The sequence below is a fragment of the Pristiophorus japonicus genome, chromosome 14 (assembly GCF_044704955.1).
Source record: "Pristiophorus japonicus isolate sPriJap1 chromosome 14, sPriJap1.hap1, whole genome shotgun sequence".
In the NCBI taxonomy this organism is placed as follows: domain Eukaryota; kingdom Metazoa; phylum Chordata; class Chondrichthyes; family Pristiophoridae; genus Pristiophorus; species Pristiophorus japonicus.
Genome location: NC_091990.1, coordinates 147272021 through 147298210, shown reverse-complemented (window position 1 = coordinate 147298210; position 26190 = coordinate 147272021). Strand labels below are relative to the sequence as shown.

The window sequence follows — 26190 nt, the reverse complement described above, 5'->3', positions numbered from 1 at the left end:
AACAATGAGGAAGACAGAACATCCTTGCTTCTGCCAGTCCCTTTGTTCCACACTCCTTTTAGTTTGTACAAGAGTCATCTGTACAAAGAGGTCTCAGCTCTTTAAAATTCATTGATAATTCTTTTCCATGCTCTAGCCTGATCTATGTTCATTGTGAAAGGAGGAATAAAAAAAGGAAGTGACTTCATTGCTAATTAAACACATGGGTTTGGTTGTAGTTTGAAGAAAGGGACAGTGCATTAAGTGTGAAGGCCAGATAGGTTTTTAAACAAGTTGCATCATTTTCTTCATCTCATTTGGTAATTAAACACATTGGTTTGGCTGCAGTTTGAAAAAAGGAGAAAGGGAAGGCAGGAAGAAAGTGAGGGAGGAAGGAAAGAAAGAACTTGATTTTATATCGCACCTTTCATGACCTCAGGATGTCCAAAAGCACTCTGCAGCCAATGAAATACTTTCAGGTGTAGTCACTGTTATAATGTAAGAAATGCGGCAGCCGATTTGCACAAAGCAAGGTTCCACAAGTCTCTGCAATTGGGTCTGGACCCATGACTTCAGACTCAGAGGTGAGAGCGCTTCCACTGAACCAAGGCTTACACCTTGCGATCAATGTTCCCGCTAAGCTGCGTGGCCACGCAGTCATTTGCAGGCCGCTCACCGGCTTTTCCATTGCAGATTTTGCGCATGTGCAAAACTGAATGGGCCGCAGATTGGGGGAGGCATGCTGCGCAGGAGGCAGAGCAGCTTATGGGGACGTTGCTTGGGATATTGCTTGATGAATGAATGTCAGTTTCAAAAAAGTTACACCATTACTTTAGCACATTTGCCAGCAATGCATAAATTAAAAATTAAAAATTAAAAAACAATTTTCAATTTGCAGGTATGTTTGGTTATATTAAAATATATTGAAAACTGAAGCACTCACTGAAGTCAACCCACTGAAATCAACTTTACCAGTTTCCCTCCCTGACTGCCACCTCAGACTAAGTCCGGTGGTGCAGAATCTTGGTTTGTTGCTTAATCCTGAACAGAGTTTCCTTTTCCACATCCATTCTGATAGCAGCTTCTTTCACCTTCGCAATATCACCCATCTCTGTCTGTCTTGCACTCACGATCATCAACACGCTAATCAATGCCATTATCACCTCGAGGTTCAGTTTATCTAATACTCTCTTATCCACCTTCTCTACTTTGATCCTTTATAAAGTGCAATGGTCAAATTCTTCTTTAAACACGCAGATCTTCTTTTGATGAATCAGGTGACCCTCTCCTTGTTTCCTGTAATTTTGAGATCAAATCTTCAGGATGAGATGTCAATTGCATTTACACCAGTATTAAATTCAACATTTATCCTTCGATCTCCTTTGACATAAGGTCATTTCTTTGAAGAAGTCAAGAAAACAAAAAAATAGTCCTCACACTTTGGTAGGCAATAGAATAATGTCCTGTAATAGTGTACTTTCATATTTCTACCAGACCAACTGAACATAATAACCGGAAATTACATAGTAGAATGTTGCATATTTTAACACATGTATCATACTATCTCTCCCATCAACCATTTATTTGCCAATTTGTGAACAATGGCCCTACGTTTTTCTCACAGATAAGCTGTCTCCAGTTTATACTTATTAAAGGAGTAGCCTCTATTTTATACTCAAGCTATTTAAAATTTATTTAGATATACAAATATATCAACACTTTATTTTGCCATTATTAATGGATGGACTACAACCCTCCAAAACAGTGCATTAATCACTTCTTAAATGTTGGAGTCACAGTGCAGATTTCGGCCCCTACGGGGCACAACGGACATGATTTCTGCAGTGTGACAGCTGCAGGAAAAATGCAGGGAACAGCACCAGTCCTTATACATGGCCTTCTTCGACCTTATAAAGGCCTTTGACACTGTCAACCGAGAGGGTCGATGGAGCGTCCTCCTCTGTTTCGGATGCTCCCAAAAGTTCGTCACCATCCTCCGCCTGCTTCACGACAACATGCAGGCCGTGATCCTTATCAACGAATCCATTACAGACCCAATCCACGTCTGGACTGGGGTCAAACAGGGCTGCATCATCTCCCCAACCCTCTTCTCAATCTTCCTCGCTGCCATGCTCCACCTCACAGTCAACAAGCTCCCTGCTGGAGTGGAACTAAACTACAGAACCAGTGGGAAGCTGTTCAACCTATGCCGTCTCCAGGCCAGGTCCCTGGACTCTCTCGTTGAGCTACAGTATGCGGACGATGCCTGCGTCTGCACACATACAGGGGTTGAACTCCAGGACATAGTCGACGTATTTACTGAGGAGTACGTAAGCATGGGCCTTACGCTAAACATCAGCAAGACAAAGGTCCTCCACCAGCCTGTCCTTACCGCACAGCACTGTCCCCCAATCATCAAGATCCACGGCTCGGCCCTGGACAATGTGGACCACTTCCCATACCTCAGGAGCCTCCTATCAACAAGAGCAGGCATTGACGACGAGATCCAACACCTCCTTCAGTGCGCCAGTGCAGCCTTCGGCCACCTGAGGAAAAGAGTGTTTGAAGAAAAGGCCCTCAAAACTTCCACCAAGCTCATGGTCTACAGGGCTGTAGTAATACCCGCCCTCCTGTATGGCTCAGAAACATGGACCATGTACAGTAGACACCTCAAGTCACTGGAGAAATACCATCAACGATGTCTCTGCAAGATCCCCTGGGAGGATAGACGCACCAACATTAGCGTCCTTGACCAGGCCAACATCCCCAGCATCGAAGCACTGACCACACTTGATCAGCTCCGCTGCGCAGGCCGCATAGTTCGTATGCCAGACACGAGACTCCCAAAGCAAGCACTCTACAAATGAGCCAAAGGTGGGCAGTGGAAACTTTACAAGGACATCCTCAAAGCCTCTCTGATAAAGTGCAACATCCCCACTGACACCTGGGAGACCCTGGCCAAAGACCACCCTAAGTGGAGGAAGCGCATCCGGGAAGGCGCTGAGCACCTTGAGTCTCGTCGCCAAGAGCGTGCAGAAATCAAACGCAGGCAGCGGAAAGAGTATGCGGCAAACCAGACTCCTCACCCACCCTTTCCCTCAATGACTATCTGCCCCACCTGTGACAGGGTCTGTGGTTCTCATATTGGACTATACAGCCACCTAAGAACTCATGTTAAGAGTAGAAGCAAATCTTCCTCGATTCCGAGGAACTGCCTATGATGATGATGAAATGTTGGTGCGTACTCAAGTAAATACCACCAGGTAGCTGGAATGAGCTGGCGGAAAATAAATTCAGAACTGTTGTGAACTTTACAACCACAGCACAGCAGTTCTAGTAGCCAAAGATCCAAAGTCATCTGCTGCTACTGGACACACTTTAATAATTGCTTTTCTAAATAACCTCAACATTCTTGTACATAGGATCCTCTTTAAGTTTCAGATACAATATTAATTTTGATGATATTAACAAACACCTAAAATTGTATAATAGTTCATGGACTATTTCAACAGAAACAGGACCTTTTTCTACGTAAAATGTGCTATCTGAATGCAAGTTGTTAACAAATTTATTTCAAATGAATTGATGCCTCTTTTAAGCCAGAGAGAGGAATATCATGAAATATGAAACATATTTGCTCACTAATACCGGCAACAGGCATTTCTGCACATCACGTTAAAACAACTCACGCACAGGCATCTTACACTCCTCCAACATGAAGTTTGGGACCTGGAACGTCAGGACCCTCTTGGATATTGTTCAGCCACCTAAGAATCATTTTAAGGGCCCAATGCTGACCATGAATATTTTTGGAGTAAGTTGTTTTTTCTGGTGTAAGTTAAAAAATGCCACATCCCCCCCAAAATTTGTTCCAGAGTAAGTCAGTTAGGTACGATTTTTTTTAGGTCATTTTTTTTTTCAAAAGGGGGCGTTCCCAGACACTTACGCCAGTTTTGGCTATTTGCGTCACTTTGGCCAGCAAAAACTTAGGTTCAGCGTGTGTGGCCAGCTCTGAAAAACCTTGCGGGCAGTGAAGAAAAAGCAGCGCACATTCGGCAGACATTAGGGCAGAGATAGGGGAGGGAAGGGAACTGGAGAGGACCTCAACAACCAAGCACCAAACATTGCAAGGAAAAGCTCAAACAATTAAAATACTAATAAAAATGAAGTCAATCCTACCGGAGAAATGCGAGCTGCTGGCCGCGATGTCACGGGGGTGGGGGCAAGTTGGTAGCCAGCAAGACACTCTTTCTCCCCCCCACCCCGAAACACTCTTTCTTCCCCCCGCAAAACTCTCCTCATCTCCCCCCCCCACAATACACTCATTCTCTCCCCCCATACACTCTTTCTCTCCCCCCTCCCTGTCCCCGCAAAACTCTCCTCCTCTGCCCCTCAAAACTCTCCTTCCCGCCCGCCCTCCCACCCCCCAATCAAAAATCTCAAGCACAGCCACACAAGCACAGCCACTAAATAAAAAATAAAAGCGAAGTCCTACCGGGCTGGCCGGTCGGTGCGGTAGTCCACTCGGCCGGGGATAGGGTGTGGCGAGATCGGGCGTCCCTTCGGCCTGGGATAGGGGCTGCGAGCATCGGGTCCTGCTCACAGCCCGCGCTGGGGGGACAGGAGCGTGCGCGCAGTCCTCACTGAGCATGCGTGCAAGTGCCGTAAGTTCTTTCTGCGCTGGCCTGTTGCTCCACCCCCCCTTCAGTCTCCACGCCACGACTCCGGGGACTCCGAAGAGCAGCCAGGATGGGGCCCCTTTTTTCTGGCGCGCTTCAAGTCAGTACGACGAAAAAAACGGCTTGGGCAATGTTGGGCCCTAAGAATGGAAGTAAGTCTTCCTCGATTCCGAGGGACTGCCTATGATGATGATGACCTGTGTGTCCGAATGTCATTATCATCTTGCTTTCATCTAAAAGAATGAGAGCAGCCAGTCATGCTGCTGTCCTCTTGCTGTATGTGATGATATTTATATCCTATTAGCACGAGCTCTGGGTTTGACTTATCTGGAGCATTGGGCAACACCTTTAACGGATTACAAACTGCAGTTACTGCTTTAAAAAAATTCTTTATCGGTCCTGTACCGCTTTATGCTACAAAGTTTATTCTGGACTCCCTTTGTTATGTGAACTTCATAATATTAATGGAATACACAGCAACATGTTCGAGAACACGAAACTCTCGTTAACATGGTTCCTAAGCCTATTGAAAACAAGATCAATTGCACATAGTCCACATTCTCCTGTCCTGCCAAATCCCGTGTAAGTTGCCTTCTGTAGTGTTTCAACAGCTGCAGTTATACATGTGCATGGTATCACATGGTGCTCTACACAAATACTGAGATTACACCTCACAGCCTTCATTGTCTCTGGAAGTGTTTAAAGAGATCACCAGAATGTAAAGAGATTTTTATTTACTAATCTGCAGCTGCTAAATCAATCCACACTGCTATAAACTCCCATTTCTCTTTGTTTGCAGGGAGCTTCATGCTGCATTTATACCTTATATATCAGCAAATAGAAGCCAAATTAGTGTGTGATGTGGTTCCCATTTGCCACAGTTAAAGATTTGATCACACAAAACTTAAACAAAATCGTTTGCAAAGAACTCAGTGACCTGTGCAATCTCAATACCCAATGATGTAATCAGTTATCATCATTTAGGCAAAACATAACAATCAAAAATGGACAGAAAACACCAAAGGAATCTCAAAGCTCATAATAATTCTTTGTAACTATTTGACTTTATTTTTTTTTAAAAGTGGCTCAAGACGCTTCCTCTGAATGTACTCATTTTTAACAAAGTGCTCGAGAGCTGCTGAGAAATGCAGTTTCTGAGCAAAGCTGTTCCCTTCCCTGAGGACTTGCTCTAACGTGTAGTTCAATGCTCACTTAATGATAACGCAAAGAACTGGAGACAGGAACAGAAGGACCCCTCTAATTGCCTGTAATTGCATTGACCTCAAAGGTTTGAACATGTAAACATTTGCCTACTACGTCTGTCTCGGAAATAATTCTTTGAAAAAAAATTGTGTTCAGAGAAACCATAAGTGGTTATTAAATGAAAATGGGCTTGGTAACTGGTGTGTGGCATGTGGCTACTAATTAGCAAAACAGAAAGAATTACAATCAAACATTGTTTGATCACTTGTTCAGTCTGGCCTATTAGCATTATGATTTATATTTATTTTCCCTCCACTGGATCCTCAACACTGCCTTCTAATCAATGTGTTGAGTGAGGAGAGAGAGCTATCTTTATGATGGTTTTGCGCTTCTTTGTGCCTGGTGTCAATGCTGATGTCCGACTGATAGAAGTGCACTTCTTCTGGGCAGGACTGGTCAAACCGAACTCCAGTGTGAATGCAAAATTGTTCAGATTGGTTGAAGGAGAAATGATGGCCAGGACACCAGAAGAAGTCCCTCTTCTTCGTATAGTGCCAATGTATCCCTTACATCTACCTTTAATCAAAAGGTGCCATCTTCGACCAATAGGAATCTCTTAGCTCTGCACCGGAGTGTCACCCCACATTATTACCGGGAAACTCCTCAAAGCTGCCCTGCTCCATCACCATAACTTCACCAGAAGTGCAGCCAAAATCCGTTTGAACTTTACGATCATAAACGGTGTTTCCACCTTCCTGAGACGTTACTTATGCGGAGAAGGAGCAGCTCTGAGAAATTTGCCGGCCTCTGTGCTCAAGTCTTACTTTAGCACACACAACTGTCTGACACAGAGGGAAAATGCCAAGAACAGCCAAGTCTGTCATGTGATAACTGAAGGAATTAGCCAAAGCTTGAAGTTTATTGTTCAAAGCAACCAGAATTCTAAAGTAAAAGCAATTCTAGTGTGCTAGATTGTGAGCAAAGTTTGTGTCAGAAGAACTACCCTCTCACTTGTTTTGACATTTTTTTTGAAGCATCCTCATGAAAGCTCTGAGAAAATATGTGCTTGTGCTAGAGCAGTGGAAGAAATATGCTGGCCAGAGGGTCAAAACACTGATGAGTGTTCACTGTGGGCTTATTACATACTTCAAATAAAAGGTACATCGCCGTTGTGGTTGGACACATACCATATCTATTTCAGAGGCTTACATGAAGAATTATAGTGCAGCTCGCTGCCTGAGGGACTTCGAAGGAGATTGATTTCATTTCTCCAGGGAACTTTTCCAGATCATTTATGGGCAGTAACACTTGGTACAATAAAACAGATGGAAATCAAATGGCATCTTCACATGGAGTCACAGATCTGGGTCCGTATTGTCCCAGCGTAGGTCTGCTTCACCTCCCCCAACAATGTAAAGAAAGAACTTGCATTTACACAGCACCTTTCATGATCTCAGAATATCCGAAAGCTTTTTACAGCCAATAAAGCACTGAAAAGTGTAGTCATTGTTGTAATGTAGGGAAATGTGGCAGCCAATTTGCGTACATCAAGGTCCCACAAACGGTAATGTACTAATGACCAGATAATCTGTTCGAGTGATGTTGGCTGATGGTAAATATTGGCCAGGACACCAGGATAACCCCCACTGCTCTTCTTCGAATAGTGGACTGGAATCTTTGACGGCCACCTGAGGGAACAGACGGGGCTTCGGTTTAACACCTCACCCGAAAGAAGGCACCTCCAATGGTTCAGCACTTGCTCAGTACTGCAGTGGAGTGTCAGCCTAGATTATGTGCTCAAATCTCTGGAGTATGACTTGGATCCATGACCTTCTCACTCAGAGCTGAGAGTGCTACCATTGAGCCAAGGCTGACACCCTGTAGACAGCAACACACATGTATATAAACTGTTAAGCCAAAGTGTCACTTTTTCAGTATAGAGTTTTTAAGCACAATGAAACCATTAAAAAAGGATTTCAATGTTTTGTTTAAAAACATAAGATTGTGTGTTATAAATCTGTTTGTAAAGGTATCCAATGCCTCTGTCAGTAAATATACTGTGTAGTGTGGCACTGAGCCATTCACAGTCGGAAGCACCATTCCTATGCTGAGTTACTCAATCTCAGTTATGGCCTCAGCATCACGAGGCTAGGGAGGGTGAAAGAAAAGGTTCATCTTTTTGATTACTGCTGAGCTGATGCAGCTTTATGGTTTGATGATTTGCCACCCCAGTTTCACTTTCTTGTTCTGCTAATGTCATTACTTCATCCAAAAGGGTTTCAAGTCATAAATAAAAAGCAACTAAGCAATGGTACTCAAACAACTTTAACACAGCTGGGCTCTTTGTATATATTTTACGGGGAGAGAGCTTAAGCAACCGCACATTTTAAAGCTATATATCAAACTAGAGAATGATAAAAAGTGAAATGCTCTCTTTTAGAAATCAATTTGAAATGCCTCTCCCGCAATACTTAAATCCATGGCTTTTATTTAATCTACTTATGCACATGCACATGTGTCGAAATGTATCATTATTACACCAAACTTGCTGTTCTATTGCTGTTTTTTTTTTACCAGCAAGAACTTGCACATTAAAACATGGAGTCAAAATGGACAATGACTAGGAGAGATAGCAAAGCTGGCTAAGTCCTTGGTTGAAGACCTGGGATTTGAGGAGACTTTTGGTGACGAGAATTGTTGCAAGATAAGAAGAGAATTTCAGTGTCCAGGGCCATGTTTACCACTGGTGGAGGAGCAGAGGGAGGGAAGGGCCATAAGGTGCCAGAGTTGAAAAGAGAGGAAGGTGTGAATTAGGATGTAGGGTGGGAGGGGAGTGCAGAGGTACGATATAGTGAGGCTGTAAAGGGATTTGTAAATAAGGGCAGGAATTTTTCTTCCCAATTTCCCCATGCTCTTCTGGTTATTGTTCCTTGATGGGGGATGGTTCTACAGGTGCAAGGATCCTGTACATCGTCCAAATGGTGGGGGCAATCCTAAACAAAAGGGCACGATCAGAGCAAGGCCAACCCGGAGTGGAATCAGGAAGCACTTTTTTACACAAAGGGTAGTGTAAATGTGGCTGTAGATACTGGCTCAATTGAAATTTTCAAGACTGATATCAACAGGTTTTTATTCGGTAGGGGTATCAATGGACATTGGTCAAAGAAGGTAAATGGAGTTGAGGTACAGATCAGCTATGATCTAATTGAATGCCGGAACAGGCTTGAGGACCTAAATGGTCTAAGTTCCTACATTACTAAAAGCCCACAGGATCCCAGCCATTTAAATGTAAATGATGCATTACCAGCAGAGTTGTTCTGGTTATTTGCAGTTTTGCTGCAGGTAGAATGAAGCAGTTGAACAATACTTCAGACCTTTCACTGTCCCATCTTCTGCCATAACATGACTGTCTGTCTTGTAACCAGTTTCTTTCTTCATTTATATTTTTCAGTTTTAATGTTTCCTTGAGCCTCAGACGTACAAATATATTGGAAATACCCAGATTGTGAATACAATGGGCATCTCTCAGTGAACTAGTGGCTAATGAGCATGCCAAACTACAGAACTCAGAAAAACTGTCCAAACTTCAAAAAAGCTGATAACTCAAATAACAGCATACAACTGGCAAACAGCCCTGGTCGTGCTGGGGCTGATGTAGAGTGGTTCAGGGCTCTGCAGAGAGCGAGAGAGATAAGGAATGGGATTCACACTTTCACTGGCCTGGTCAGGTCATTACATTTCTTCCTGCTTTCCTTCAAGGTAATGGGAGCAATGCTTCTCGCATTGACATTCTTTGCCACCAATTTCCACTATTTCTGTGTAATTTGCCTAGATATCCTGTGACCAGCTGTGGGCAAGAGGTCTCATTCCTGCTTCCAACCTCCTTCCAGCACCTTCATACCATCATCAGGGCCTCGGGCCCTGGCTGCAGTTATCTCCTCAAAATTATGTGAAAAAAATACTTGACAAGATCCAGCATTGAAAAGATGCATCTCTCTTTTAAGATGTGCAGCTCTGCTAGATTTCCCCCCACACACCACCCGCTGCCCCCCTCCCCCACCCTGCCCTCCCCAAACAATGGGACAGCTGCTAGCAACAAACTCAATCAGGGCTGGCAGCTCATCAAATTAAGATGGACCATGAATGTGCCTAAACCTCTCTTTCCTCCTTCAAGACACTCCTTAAAACGTACCACTTTGACCTAGCTTGTGGTCACCTGCGCTAATTTCTACTTCTGCGGCTCGGTGTCAAATTTTTTATCTCATAATACTCCTCACTACTTTAAAGACGCTATATAAATGCAAGTTGTTGTTGATGATGATCATATAGCAGTTGTTCTCGAGTAATTGCAATACATTTTCCTCTCAGTTGTCTGGGTGCTAAGTATCACCTGGGAAGAGGAAAGACAGAAGGGGGGCCCAACGATTTTGCTTCCATAAACTTACGGGTGTGTGATTTTCCTCACCTGATTTGCTCTCTGTGCTCTGCCCACCAGTAGAGAGGAAATTCTACTCCATTCTCACTAGGTTGGAACCCCCTAAATGAGCTGTTTGCATCTCAATAATTTCATCTTAACATTCAATAATAACATCTGATTTTTGCGATACAGGTCACAAACTGCTCTACAATTTCCAAATCCACTTCTAAACCAGGTCTCAAGCACTGATCACAACCGGTTACACAGATACCATCTCCCAGAGTGAGATTTCTAACACGATAGCCAGCTGAGAACCATCACAGCTGGAGATTGCAAACAGCCACTGCAGATTGGGGTGATAGCCAACACCGAGACAAAGCCATGTAATCTCAGTGTGAAATAGGCCTCTTAACCACTGCATCATTTAGACCATTTCTGTTCAATTTACAGTGTATATTCAGTGAAGCTATCATTACTATTAGTAGGGAAATGGCAGGGGCAACATTCTGATAATTGATTACCTATCCATTAACACTTCTTTTTACGATTTCCTAAAATAAGCAAATTTGTTGAGTTCTGAGACCATTTGTTTTAATTAAATGGTACCACCTTCCGCACAATGTTCACAAAACGCAGATCATGGATAATTCATAAGCCTCTTGATATACCCACTAAAAACCATAAAATTATCAACTTCATTTTAATTTAATTCCTTAGGAAGGCCTGAAATGACGAACTGTCAAGATTTATAGGTGTAACTTTGAATTAGGTCAGCTTATATATTTCATTATTTATAACCATGTTAAAAACGACCTCAGATCTGAAGATGGCTTCTACATTATTAAAAATTTCCTGATGGGTTTTCGCTATAAGGAACTGCATAGCAGTAGGGTGAACTATACCAGCTTTCATTAATGTTTTATACCTTTGGGGAAAAAGCTACACAGCAGTGCCACAGAAAATTAGAAATTGGCCTCTTTTGCGCCTCTCGTTATCGCTTCTGCGGGGGGGCGATAACAGGGCGGCAGCCACTTACTAACCGGGCGCGGCAAGATAAACGATTCCCGCGAAACGATTCCCGCTAAAATCGGCGGGAGGTTTGCAGCGACGGTAGGACTTTGCGCCCCGATCCCCTTCGCCTGGAGATTGTGACGTCATCGCCGTGCACATCGCCCCAGTAGCGCCCCGCACCCAAACTTCGATTCCGCCCCTGCAGCATCACCGGGCAGAAACACCGGCAGCTGCAGGAGGCATTGATCAAGAGGCCGGGCGCTTCGGGGGCAAAACTTAAAGGTGAGGTGGCCAATGTAAGTGGAAACATTTTTAAATGTTGGTGGTTTTCAATTTTTTTCATTCCTCTTCAGCCGCGATCCATCAGATGGGCACTCTGCTGCAGAGCATGGGGCTGATTGGGCCGGATTACGGCTGCCGTCGGGGTCCAGCTCACTGGTCCCAATGCAGAGCCTGCAACGATGGCCCTTCCCTTTAAGGGCGGGAAGGCGGTTCGGATTGCGGTAACGCTGCACCACTACCGCCCTGCCTGCGGCCTGTTGCGCTCCAGGAATCAAGTCGCTGCACTTCCCTCCTGGAGCGCAACCACCGAATTCTTTTAAAGTTGTAAATCATTAGCGCAGCACCCCACAGTTGCGGCTGCGGTGTGGCGGGGACCACACTTTCCTCAGCTCTGTGGGAGGAAGCCCCTCACTGGAGCTGTGGCGAGAACAGAGGATCGAAAGGGAGATCGGTCGGAGAGAGGGGTCGGAGAGAGAGTGAGAAGGGGTTTGGAGGGGGGGGGGGGGGGGCGGTCGGAGAGAGGGGTCGGAGAGAGAGAGAGAAGGGGTTTGGAGAGGGGGGGGGTCGGAGAGAGGGGTAAGAAAGAAAGAGAGGGGGGTCAGAGAGGAGTAAGAGAGAGAGAGATAAGAGAGAGGGGGTCGGAAGAGAGAGGTGAGAGAGGGGGGTCGGAGAGAGGGGTGAGAGAGGGGTCAGAGAGGAGTAAGAGCGGGAGAGAGGGGGTGAGAGAGAGGTAAGAGAGAGAGCGGGGAGAGAGGGGTGAGAGAGAGGTAAGAGAGAGGGGATGAGAGAGGGGTAAGAGAGAGAGGGATGAGAGAGAGGGGGGTCGGAGAGAGGTATAATAGAGAGGGTGGGGAGAGAGAGAGAAAGCGGGGGGTCGGACAGGAGAGGGGGGGCTCTGAGAGAGAGGAGTTGGAGAGAGAGAGAGAGAGAGAGAGAGAGAGAGAGAGAAGGGGGTCGGAGAGAGGAGAGAGAGGGATGAGAGAGAGGACAGAGAGGGATGAGAGAGAGAGAGAGAGAGCGAAGGGGGTCGGAGAGAGGAGAGAGAGGGATGAGAGAGAGAGAGAGAGAAGAGAATCGGAGAGAGAGAGAGAGAGAAGAGGATCGGAGAGAGCCTGCTCCGCCATTGAACAAGATCATAGCTGATCTATCTCAACTCCACCTTCCGCGCTACCCCCACATCCCTTAATTCCCTTAGTTCCTAAAAAATGTATCGATTTCTGAATATACTCAACGACTGAACATCCACAGCTCTCTGGGGTAGAGAATTCCAAAGATTCACAAGCCTTTGAGTGAAGAAATTTCTCCTCATCTCATTCCTAAATGGCCGACCACTTATTCTGAAGCTGTGACCCCCCGTGTTCTAGATTCCCCAGCTAGGGGAAACATTTGCTCAGCATTAACCGTGTCAAGCCCCTGAAGAATTTTATGGGGCGGATTATCTGGTCCTTTGGGTCCACTTTTTGCCCCAGAGTGGCGGCAGTACAGGCGGTTAGCCTCCAGCGCCCCGCGGAGGTTTTCGGGGCTGGTTTTGTGGTGGCACAGAGCAACATCACCTGGAAAAGTTGTGCCTGTGTGCAGCTCCTCTGGTTGTGACACCAGCCCGACACCAGCCCGACCCATATGCCCCGAAGTGCGCCCTGCAGTGAACGCCTGGGAAATCGGATGGTCCAACTACGCCGACTACTAAGAGGCAAGTCATGCAGTCCTAAGGTAAGTGTGATTGCTTTTTCTTTACATTTTTTTTTTGTGGTTTACATTGTGATGGGGTGGGCTATGTATTGTGAATGTTGTTGTGGGTTTTTCCCCAGTTTTTCTCCTCCTGTTTAGTAGAGAATGAGTATTTCCACTATTTTGCACCCAAGGAGCATTCATCACACCACATGACTTTCCACTGTCCACTTGGATTGTTGTTTCCTCAAAAGGTTAAGGGGTCCTTTGCGCTCCATCTTTCACCCCGGAGGGTCGGCAATGGCAGCGGTGAGGTTTTCTGGGTGGACAGTCAGCCTTCCGCGCCTCACGGGGGTTTTCGGGGCCTGATTTGCAGCGGCGCGGAACAGTACGCCCGGAAGAGTTGAGCCAGTGAGCTCAGCCCTGGTTGCGACACCGCGCTGCTTTTTGACTCCCACCTGATCCGTATGCCCCACAGCGATCACCTGGATAAATGGGCAGTCCAACCTATACCAACTGCAGAGATGAGTAAGTACCATCCTAAGGTAAGTGTGACTGCTCTTTTAATTTTTTTGTGATTTATGTTGTGGTGGCGTGGGCTATGTATTGGGAATGTTTTTGTGGGGGTTTTTTTTCTCCCCAGGCGTCTCTCAGAGCGCTCACGGGCCGGCTCTTTAGCTCGGGAGTTTCCCATGCTAACGCCCTAAGAGAGACGTATAACGCCTCCCTTTGCGCTGCGCCCCAGACTCAGGGCCCAGCTGCCCAATTTTGATGACTGAGGCGCAAACTGTTCCCGGGTGCAAACTTTACCGCCCCGCCGCCATTACCGCCCCAAAATCACCAAAGCTGACTTGGCTAGTCAGTCAGAATCTGCCTTGCTATTAATTAACAGATCATCATAAGGTGAACCTTAAGTTTGATCGCAATAATGAGTCTGTACCTGGAGGGCATAAATTTATCATCACTAAAACAGTAAAGGGAGAGGTTAGGAGAAATGTTTTTATGCAGTGGCTTATTAGGATATGGAATGCCACAGCAGGAATAGCTTCAAAGCGGATTCCGAAGGAGCCTTTAAAAAGAAAGTGGATAAATATTGGAAAAATAATCTTTTGGAAAGGTATAGAGAAAGGCCAGGGGAAAGGAATGCACAGGTCGTTCTTTCAATGGGTGGTGGTGGTATAGGATTCGATGGGCTAAATAGCCTGGAAAATTCGAGCATTCTATAATAGGTCCCATTATTTTCCCAGTTCTTGATCCAAGAGCGACTGGCCGATAGTTGCTGGATTAGAATTATTTTCTTTTTGAGTATGGCATATATGTTAGCTTGCTTACAATCTTTTGAGACCGCTCCAAAAATTCAATTGACTCCCTCATGAGCACAAGATAAATATGGATGAGGAAGGCCAACCAGAAAGACACCAGAAAATTCCCCCATCATGCCACCAACTGTTTCTAAAATGATTCCATAGGTTTTACATTTACTACTGTACCCTTGTGTTGATCAGTCTTGGTGTGAATTTCCTCACATCAGTCCTAAATTTGCCTTTGATTAATTTGAACCGTTGTCCTATTCTCACAGAGGAGTTTGAAAAAAATTCTACTGTTTACTATCTTATTTACCTCACAAGGTACCTCAGGTACCTTCTTTCAATGCTAAAACCTTATGCTTCCCTAAGTTTCCTCCTACATCAGTCCTCTGACACTCGAGATCAATATGTGGCTCTTCTCCAAACAGCAAGGGAGCCTTGTGTGCCTCAGTGACCCAAACTGAATGCAGATGATTATTAGCACCACAAATTTCATGCCTGGTCTTTCTAAGTATCCTGGAATAGATAACATTCTTCCCTGGGGACCTGATTGCTTTGCGGCCTTTAAGCCTATGTCGAATCTTCGTCTTTTTATGTTAATGTCTTGATCATCTCCATTAATGGAGGATATGACTGTAGTTTTCAGCTGTCAAGGAAGTAATCATTGAATACGTTAACTATTCCATGCTCATGTTAAAGGATGCTCATAGGGATGAAAGTTAAGGTTCTCAACTCCTCCTAATTGTCCTCTTGCTGGGACAGAATTTCTTGCTGTTGTGTGAAGCGCCTGCAGCTCTCCAAGTTCTTCTTTGCCCGCTGATAAACTTTTGGATATGCTTTGGAGGTTTAGTATTCCTCCCATCACTCTTTTCTGCAGAATTTGTAAGGTTCATTTCTCTTTCTTATTTCACTTTGATTATCTTGCTAATCCATTTAGGGCCATGGTTTTTGATGCTAATCTTGCTAATCTTAGGTTCATACTTGGCTTGCATGCCTTTCAAAGTATTCCATATCTCGACAGAGGCAACAATCTGTTACAGTTCCTCCCTGATACCCTTGTAGTCGGCCTTTTTAAAATTGTATACCTGGGTGTTGGTCCTCCGCAGTGTGGAATCCCAACTCATAAAACTTAATCATGTTCTGGTCACTAACACAAAGAGGGGCCAAGCCTTCCATTTTGTGTATGCTGTTCGGGCCACTTACCATCACCAAGTCCAGTCTCTTGTGGTTTTCTGAATGCATTGGACACGAAGCAATCACAAATTTATACTCTAAAGCACTCGAGCATTTCTGGTCATTTTGTGTATATTGTAATCAAAATTTACAGTAAAACAGCTAAAAGAAGATTGTATTAAAATAATATAATTACGGCATCAGAAAGGGTGAAAGAGAGAGAGAAATCAACTGCTACATTAACTTTATCAAAACCATGACAGCAACTTGGCCAATATGATAACTTAACTCACATGAGGTCTGGATGGAGCACACTGATTAGTTTTCAATAAGTGATCAGTTACTTACTGCAGCCGTCTTCATCACTATGGTCTCCACAGTCGTTGTCCCCATCACACTGCCACTGAGCGGGGATACAGGTACATTCACCAAATGTACTCACGGCGCATGTGAAATGATTTCTGCCGCAGGAACATTCAGTACTTCCTGATCCTGTCACACCTGCATAGACATAAAAATAACACGTGAATCCTATGGAAGATCATCAAAAGATAAAACTGCAGTAAAATACCAGAAGTGGTTATTGCTTAGAGAGAAATTTATTATCAGGTCCTTCGGCATATGGGACTAAGAACATAAGAAATAGGAGCAGGAGTAGGCCACACAACAACAACAACTTGTATTTATATAGCACCTTTAATGTAGTAAAACGTCCCAAGGTGCTTCACAGGAATGTTATAAGTCAAAACAAATAAATTTGACACCGGGCCACATAAGAAGAAATTACGGCAGGTGACCAAAAGCTTGTTCAAAGAGGTAGGTTTTAAGGAGCGCCTTAAAGGAAGAAAGAGAGGCAGAGAGGCGGAGACGTTTAGGGAGGGAGTTCCAGAGATTAGAGTCCAGGCAGCTGAAGGCACGGCCACCAATGGTTGAGCAGTTATAATCAGGGATGCTGAAGAGGGCAAAATTTGAAGACTGCAGACATCTCGGGGGGTTGTGGGGCTGAAGGATATTACAGAGATAAGGCAGGGGCGAGACCACGGAGGGATTTGTAAACAGGATGAGAATTTTGAAATCGAGGCGTTGCTTAGCCGGAAGGCGATGTTGGTCAGCGAGCACAGGATTGATGGGTGTGCGGGACTTGGTGCGAGTTAGGACACAGGCTGTCGGGTTTTGGATAACTTCAAGTTTACATAGAGCCTGCCTGCTCCACCATTCAGTAAGATCATGGCTAATCTGCAACCTCAACTCCACTTTCCCACCCAATTCCCACATCCCTCGATTCCCCTGAATTATTGCTTGTGTGGAGGATAAACACCAAGTACAGAATGGTTGATCGTAACAACCTGTTTCCACGTTGTAATCTCTATGCAATTCTGTGTAAGAATCAGTAAAAAATTAAACTTTCCATTTTCAAATCATATGTGCACAAGAATCAGCCAGAAATAGCAAGCAACAGCAAGCAAGGTTTAAAATGCACCTATAAGCAAGATCTAGCTTTATGTCAACACAATTAGCTTCTTTGCAGGAAAGTTCAAAGAGACAAGCTCCCTTGCATGCTCATTAGAATATTGTGAATATTAACTTTTTGGTTTTATTACAATCCATGTGTCGGCCCAGAAGAGGTAAAAATGGGCTGGAATTAAACTAGACATATTGCTACCTAATTCCTGTGTGCCAGGCTGATCCCACCCGCAATGTATTCTGACTATTTTAACTAAGTTGTCAACGCTGGTCTGAAAATTGGAAAGATTCAAATGCTTTGCCGACCAAAAAGAAAACTGCCTCTTTGAAAGATTTTTTTTTTACCTGAAATAGCAAAAAACAAATACTTTAACAACAATTAAATTCTGTTGCCAGTATGGCTGTTAATTGTTACACAGGCCTGACAACATGAAATTAAACCTATTGCATATAGCAAAATCCTATGACACATTTGGCACCGGATAGCAGTCTGCATAGATTAACATATGATCACAAATTAGCTTATACATGTGAAGTAGTTTCGAACAAATAAAAAAATGTGTATATTTAAAAATAATACACCAGTATTCAACAGCTCTCCAGAAAATTGGGAACAATTTATTAAATCTGAATTGTACCAAGAACGTGCACATTTCACTCTGTTTAGAATGAATTGCAGGATCTGACCCGTCGTCTGAAATATAATGGCCAACCTCACCCTATCCTGACTTCTGAAACCACTGAAGAATGACAAAAAAGGCTTTAAAGTAGCAGTTCCATATACAGTAAGCCATTTTCCTGAGTCTAACTCTGATATCTTCCTGGTCTCTCCTGAAAGTTATGATGGAAAGTTGACATTTCAAGCAATCTCGAGTAACATTGCTGATAGCTTTCACATTTATAGCATAGAATCTTCATTGAAAAAGAAAGGAGGATTTTATAAAGCAAATTTGCTCCAGGTTTCTCATTATTCATTATTTTGGTTCTGCTATTGTATAGGAACAGTTTCCAACAGCAAATGAAATGGACACAGTCTTTAATCGCAAAGACAATCTAATACAAACTAATTATGGTTTCACTATGGGCTGTCACAGCTTTTAAAGAAATAACAAAGATTTATTTTTCTTCCACTTATACAGTACATCTGTTCCTCCCATTGCATCGCAGTTGTATCTAATTACTTAGCAATAAAACTGAACGACAGATATCACTGACTTAACTTAATACTATATTGTGCTAGATCATTTTAATTTGTCAAATGGTGACAAAATCTAAATGTGGTCCGTTCCTCCTGAAGCCATGCTGTGTTCACAAATTAAGTGTCGTCAGACTGAATTCTTTAGTTCAGTTTACACAGCTCTTACCAAAGTCGTTGTACACAAGATAGTAATGAATATTTATGAACAAGATGCTGAAGCTGAAGTCGATTAAAATGTATTACACTATCTGACTGTAGGACTTTGCATTTCATCAGCTTGCTTATTTCATTATAGGACAGAAATTTGCCTTCATTTAAAGGCAATTTGTATCATTATACAACTCCTAATTTTCTCTGTTTAATTATTGTGAATGTTGCTTATCTGTACAGTTCACTTACTCAAATCACTTGTGTTGCAGTGACATTTTAATTGCTTCGAATTAACAAATCTATCAAATGTTACTCATTTTATTTCAAAACATGACCTATTTCGACATTTGTCACTCTTCAAACCCATCTGGTTCACTAATGTCCTTTGGGGAAGGAAACCTGCCGTCCTTACATGTAACTCCAGACCCACATCAATGTGGTTGACTTTTAACTGCCCTCTGAAATGGCCTAGCAAGCTATTCCGTTGTTTCAAGGCAGCAACTCACCATCACCATCTTCTCAAGGGCAATTAGAGATGGGCAATAAATTCTGGCCTTGCCAGCGAAGCCCACATCCCCCATGACTGAATAAATAAAACTCTTAAAAATTAACACCCAAATGGAGGCAGATTTTCTTTGTGCTCCAGTCAAATTGTAAATCTAATATTCAGATGAAATCCCTTCCTCCCAAATATGTTTAAACAGGTTTGCAATCTGTCTCACTCTTCTTGATCCTAAATCTCACTGTTAACATTTCCCCAATGTTGACAGCTCTGGAATTAGGTATAAATGATGTCACGGCAGTCTCACAGTTCCCATGCAATGTCAGCACCACGCTGTTATTTACCCACTGTCCTTAGCAGGTTAACGATATGACAGGCCGAGCTGACATAAATATAGATCAGTTACAGTGTATGTCTAGCTTTAGGGTATGGCAACCAGTGCAAAGTAAACTTTTTAAACTTGGAACGTGCCTAGGTCCTTAAGTTTCTAATATTAGAAAATAGCCAAATGTTTCATTAGCCCCTTTCTAACATTAGAAACGTCACCAACAATTGTCACGACTACAGAAAGCAGGGCAGGATAAGTTTGTGTTGTCTCTCCACACTGACCAGAGAAATAAAAGTAACTGCTGAGACAAAATTCACAATTAAATGTATGAGGAGTGAACAGGGAATGGAGGGCATTGAAAACAACTGGAGTGCCCCCACTGCCATTTCAATTGAAACCAGCTAGTTAGTCAATTCTGACGAAGGGTCATCGACCTGAAACGTTAACTCTGTTTCCCTCTGCATAGACGCTGCCTGACCTGCTGAGATTTCCAGCATTTTCTGTTTTTATTATAGTTAGTCAGCACAGTCATGTCCCTTTCTCTCGACATACTTCAGTGCAGTCCCCTTCCCCCATATCCTGTTTATGTGAAATCTCTCAGTTCTGATGAAAGATCCAAAACTAAATTGCTAACTTGTCCCTTCTTTCCATTGATGAGCTGCTGAGTATTTCCAGCATTTTCTGCTTATGTTCCACTGTGAGAAGAATTTGATTGTTGCTCCCCAAGTAAAACTTAAAGAAATTGTATTATTAAAAACTTTATGTTCTTTCTAAAGCAGTAAGCAACAGGTAAAAGGAGATCTGATGGTGTATATTACCACCGAGTACAATACAGTAGAAGTAAATGATTTGAGTAGAAACATCGGTCTTCTTAGCCAACTTAATGGGCTCAAAAACAGAGTTGCTCCATTTTGTTTGGAGCAATTTGATTTTTCTGGAGTATCTTAAAAATCCACATTTTGCACATTCAATTTGCGCCAGTGTAAGTGAGTTAGTTAGGATCTTTTTCCATTTAGTTTAGTTTAGTTTATTTCAAAAGGGGGCGTTACCAGCCACCTATGTCCGTTTTGGCCACTTTGGCCACTTTGGACAGCTAATAGTTACTCCAAACTAACTTAGGTCAGCGTATGTGGCCACTTGCAGAGAGTTAAGAAATCAGCGCAGGTAGATACATCGAAGGTCAGCAGAACTTAATGGCTTGACTAAAGAATGTGAAAAGGATCAAACAGTTATACAGAATATCATATGACAAACTTCGCAAAGTTAATTTACTATGCAACAGAAGCATTCATGGAAGCTTAAACTACAAAAATAAAAAAAGAGTAAAGAGACAAAATATATTTACATAATTTTTTCAAAATATCCAAATAACAAATAGTAGTACCTCCTGCTCGTAATTTTTATGTATTTATGCAGGAAAGTATTTTCATCAACAGGGTTAAGGAAAGTCTTGAGTAAGCTCATCAAAATGACTGGCTACACAGTTATCACCGCCCCGCCCGGAATCAAAACTCCCCCCACCACTTTCCCCCCCCCCACCCCCTCCGAATCTAAACTCTCCACCCCTCCCACCCGATCAAAACTCTCCCCGCACCAACCTGTTTGTTGTGGCCTTCTAGCCCGGGAGGTCAGCGGGCCGGCCTGTGTGGCAGGCCACTCGGCCCAGGATAGCCGCGGGACACATCGGGTCCCACGTTGCAGCACGCACACAGAGGTTGGGGGCAGGAGCTACTGCGCATGCGCGCACAAGCCAATGCACATGTGCAGAACTGCCGGCACTGTTTCTGGCACAGGGCCCTCGTTCCGCCCCCCCCAATCGACTGGCCACGCCGCGCCAAGCACCGGGAGAGGTAACACAGCGACCAGAATCGGGGGAGATTCAGCCCACAGTCTGCGCATCTCTGGTGAGTGCGGTGAAAAAATGGGTGGGCCAAATTTGAGCCCTATGAGAGGAAGTAAGCCATCTTTTAACAGCAATGTGTCGAAGTTTAATCGAGTCAGCAACCAGTCAAGATCCAGATCTTATTGTGCTATACAATGGAATAGATGGCCATGAACAGGTTTGTAGACTGAGCAAAGTGCACCTTGTGATACAGTATAGTCTTCAATTATACTTTAAAGACAGCGTTGTTTAACTATTTTCTTTGAAATCGAATATTCTTCAGAGATAAACATAACTACATTGTCACTTCAGATTTATTCTACAAAAAGTTTATAGAGCAGCAAGCAACAGGTAAAAAGATCTGATGGTGAATATTATTATGGAGTAATTGAGATTTTTTGGTGTTTAATTCCTTTCAATTGGTCAGTACAATTAGCTACATTTTGAAACAACTGAAATTAAAATTTGCCTTTATGTAATATTCCACAGTCAGGAAAACTGACTGCCAGATATAAAAGCTGCACTGTCAACTTTACCAGAAAATCTGACCTTATTGGTCAGATTGGCCTCATTTACTAATTGTAAATTAAGAGTTTTCTGATGCTCATCAGAAAACCTACCATTTATAATGGTTGTAAAACCAGCTTTGAAGGACACTAATTCAAACCTGGTTGGCACAAAACCCTGTAACTCTCCTGCATGGTCGACATACCATAGCACAGAACTAGAATATCAGTCAGTTAACATGATCCTATTTGGCTCAAGGAACAAATAAACTAGGAATAGAATTACTTCACTTTTGAAAAAAAAAGAAAGAACCCATATTGAATTCAAGCTCCCAATGGAAACAGGCCGTTAGAGCCTAGGGTGAGGAGACTGCTCTTTCACCTGTGATACCTGTGTTAAAATGCAGTTTACAGAGATTGACTTGATTGTAAAGGTCCCATGAGAAATGAGTTTGGGACGTCTCACTTTGAAAATTCTCTTCCTTGTCTTCAAATCCCTCCATGGACTTGCCCTTCCCCATCTCTGTAATCTCCTCCAGCCCTAGAACCTTGCAAGATCTCTGCGCTCCTCTAATTCTGGCTTCTTGCACATTCCTGATTTTAATCGCTCCACCCTTGGCGGCTGAGACTTCAGCTGCCTGGGCCTTATGCTCTGGAATTCACTCTCTAAATCTCTCCGCCTTTCCAGCACTCTCTCCTCCTTTAAGGCGCTCCATATAACCTACCCATCTGTCCCAATATCTCAAGTGGCACGGTGTCTAATTTTGTTTGATATCGCTCCTGTGAAGCACCTTAGAATGTTTTAGTACATAAATAGAAGTTGTTGTCATTGTGGTGGTACCTTCAGAACAGAAAAAATTTATTTTTTTAAATATCCATGCTTTGGCGAAAGTCCTTGCATTTATATAGCACCACATAAAATCCTCAGGGCATTCCAAATCACTTTGCAGCAAATTCATTACGATTGGAGTTTAGACACTGTTATTAAAATAAAATGACATACAGATCAACCACAAAATGAATAGTTTCTTTATAGTAAATAATGCATTAAGGGAATTTATGAGGTAGAGAGTAGTTCTTCATTGAACAGCAATTGAAAAATTGCAATCTTGTTCTTATTTTACTCTTTAATTTAGACCACATGAAGAATAAAAAGACATTATGTACTTGAGAAGTTATTCCATTTGTGACAAATTCTTGAACTTCAGGAGAATCAGTTCCAGGGCGTTATTTTGGAAAGGATATTATGCCAACATTTACTCAAAACAAGGATAAGATTTCATAGCTCGTCATTAGTAACCCAAGAAAATGAGAGGGTGTCCATTTCCTGTGATATCTGTTTTGGAGCTCAGACAGCATGGCATCAGGGAACAATTTTGCCGAGAATAACATGGAAATCAAAACGGTTACATAATACTAAACACGAAAACAAAGGATTTAAACAGCGTTAAGTTGCAATCGCCATTTTATTTATTGTCTATTCATTGTTGACCAATCAGTCTCATGTAACAGAAACCCATACACTGGCAGCTCCAGCTCTTAAATCAACCCTCACATTGCTGCTAGGGCTGATCACCATTCAAGTAATAACTTAATCACTGACTCATTTGTTATTTACAGCCATATTGATGGAAAAATTATAAATTTTGTGACTAAAACATCCCAAATGGTTTCATTATAGGCGGTCCCTCGAACGAGGATGACTTGCTTCCACATGAGTTCACAGATGTTTCAATGAAGGACCCGATAATTCCAGTCCTGAACTCCAGCTGAAAGGGTGGAAGATGCCTGTGCATGGATTTTTTTAATGTGTGATGACCATTGCACATCAGCCACCACACAGGCTTGACCAGTGGCAAGGGTTAACCAGAACGACTGAAGACCTGCTCTGCTGCACAGACCTAGTGCACACATATATCGCAGTGTGGGCTGGCCCGTGCTGCCCCTGGGGCCTGGGCTCTTCTAGGCCCCATACCTTCATTTATTGCATCTCCGCCACGATCTGTCGCCGCTCCTCCGCCACAAACATTCGCCTCACCTCTGTCACGATCACTCGCTGCACCTCCGCCACGAGCTTCCCGTTCCTCTGCTGTACCTGGGCCCCACTGATACTCCTGCCCATGCTCCAAACAGCGACCTGGGTCCTGTTGACGTCACCCAGTAGCCCACCTCGAAGCTATCGCATACCTGGACCAGCTCACGCTGGAAGTTGGACTGGCATGCCGCTCCAGCTCTTTTTGTAGCCCCGACCTGCGGAGGTGTTCTCACGCAGGTCAGGGTGGCCCACAAATGGGAGCTGTCATATTAATTCCCTTTCAAGAATTTGCAACAGACTACTCCAGATGATATAGCCCTTCTTACTCATCTATCACAGAATTTGCAGATCTATGCCAATATTTTTATTTCTCACCTACTCCATAAATTGTTATGCTGAACAATAATGAATGAACCGAGGTGGACTTTAGATTGTATAATGTATTTGCTTCATGGGTTCTTTGCTTAAGAATTGATAGCAGCACATTGTTATTAAAAACTAGTTGGTTTATTAGCAAAGGTTTAACAATCACACGTCACATTACCAGTTCATCCACTAGGCTCACAACCACCTGTCTCATTGTGGACCCCCTGAACCCAACTGGCTGGGGTTTTATTGAGTCGTGTGAACATCATGTGACTGGCTAAGCCACTCACAACTCAACAGCTCAACCAACCTGTGAGCATTCTCATAGGTGCATATATTACAGACTGTACACGTTAGTTCACCGGTTCATGGTCCAATTCATCAAAATGCTGATGCTTCATCATGAAAAGTACAAGGAAACAGGCCATTCAGTCCAACCAGTTCACGTTGGTGTTTATCCTCCACATACACCAGGACAATACCCCACCATCACATTCTGTCAAAAAGCCAGGTTATGCTCGCCTATGACATGGCACATCTAGTGGGTATCTGACTTATACAGATCAGGAAGTGTCCAATGTTTCATCCCCAGTCTACGCTGACTTTGATCTCGTCGAGGACACAGATGAATGTGCTACAATTGCTGCTAACGCTCCCGTGTTAGGGAGTGATGGAGTTAAGTCCGAAACTAGTATCTTATATTTAAACAAAGCCAATTATGGAGGTATGAGGGGCGAGTTGGCTGAGGTAGATTTGGAAATTAGATTAAAAGATATGACAGTAGATAAGCAATGGCAAACATTTAAAGAAATAATTCATAATTCTCAACGCATATACATTCCATCGAGAAATAAAAACTCCACTGGAAAGGTGGTACAACCACGGATAACTAGAGAAGTTAAGGATAGTATTAGATTAAAAAAGAGGCTTATAATATTCCCAAAAAGAGTAGTAAACCAGAGTTTTGAGAGGGTTTTAGAAATCAGCGAAGGATGACGCAAAGAGACTGCAGAAGGATTTAGACAGGTTAATGAGTGCGCAAGAAGGTGGCAGATGGGAGTGGGAAAGTGGGAAATTATCCACTTTGGTAGGAAGAATGGAAAAACAGAATATTTTTTTTAAAGGTGAGGGACTAGTAAATGTTGGTATGCGGAGGGCATTGGGTGTCCTTGTACGTGAATCACAGCAAGTTAACATGCAGGTACAGCACGTAATTAGGAAGGAAAATGGTATGTTAGTCTTTATTGCAAGGGGTTTGGAGTATGAGTAAGGAAGCATTAAGTGGAGTCTGCAGCCTTTAAGTATTATCTGAGTTAAATGCAAACAAGAATTTCTGAAACTGGAATTAACAGTAATTTACAAAGACATCCTTCACAGACAACTTCAAAAACAACCAAAATTTGGAGCTTTCAAAGAATGTTGGCATAACCAAGACTGCCCAGTGCAAAGGTTATAGCACTTTATAGGTTAAAGTCCTCAAAAGAACTGAACACTGAAATCCACAGTGTGGTGGTTAAACTCAGTGTGGTGGTTAAAAGTTGACACTGAATGAAGAGATTTTCTGTCGCTCCCAGCTACCACTGGAACAAAATGGACCAAACCGGAATACTTAGGGGACTTAACTGCAACACAACAATTTCAATTGAATATTATAGGAATAATCATTTGTTACAAAAAATATCAACTTCTCGAGACCTTTTCTTTGCTGTACTCTGACCTTTACAGATTAATAGTTGCATTCGATTTGCTGCTGATGTATTTCAGCTTTAGCTAATTTTAGACTGTCAACAATATCCCAGTAACAAAGAACTGGCAGCTATTGAGTAAGCAACCATTCATCCAACAGGAGTGTTTACAAAGATATTAAGGAGCTCCCCAATGGCTTTGTGTGTAATGGCACTGCAGAGTGTAGTACTGAGCCATAAAATGAGACGGTCCCCTGTTTAATCATTGGTCTGTGCTGGGTTATTGAGTTAATTGCACGTGCAGCAATTGGGGCATTCCAATTAGCCCGAAGAGAAAGGAGAAATTAGATAAAAA

The 26190-nt window shown here is 43.2% G+C and overlaps 1 protein-coding gene across 2 annotated transcripts in view; it reads right to left on the bottom strand.

The window, feature by feature from the left end:
* Positions 1-26190, bottom strand: part of lrp4 (low density lipoprotein receptor-related protein 4) — a 451660-nt gene that overhangs the window by 224124 nt on the left and 201346 nt on the right. For both annotated transcript variants that reach the window (XM_070899678.1, XM_070899679.1), the window contains exon 2: positions 16068-16220. In XM_070899678.1, the coding sequence (XP_070755779.1) occupies positions 16068-16220 (153 nt within the window). The remainder of the gene's footprint in view (positions 1-16067; positions 16221-26190) is intronic.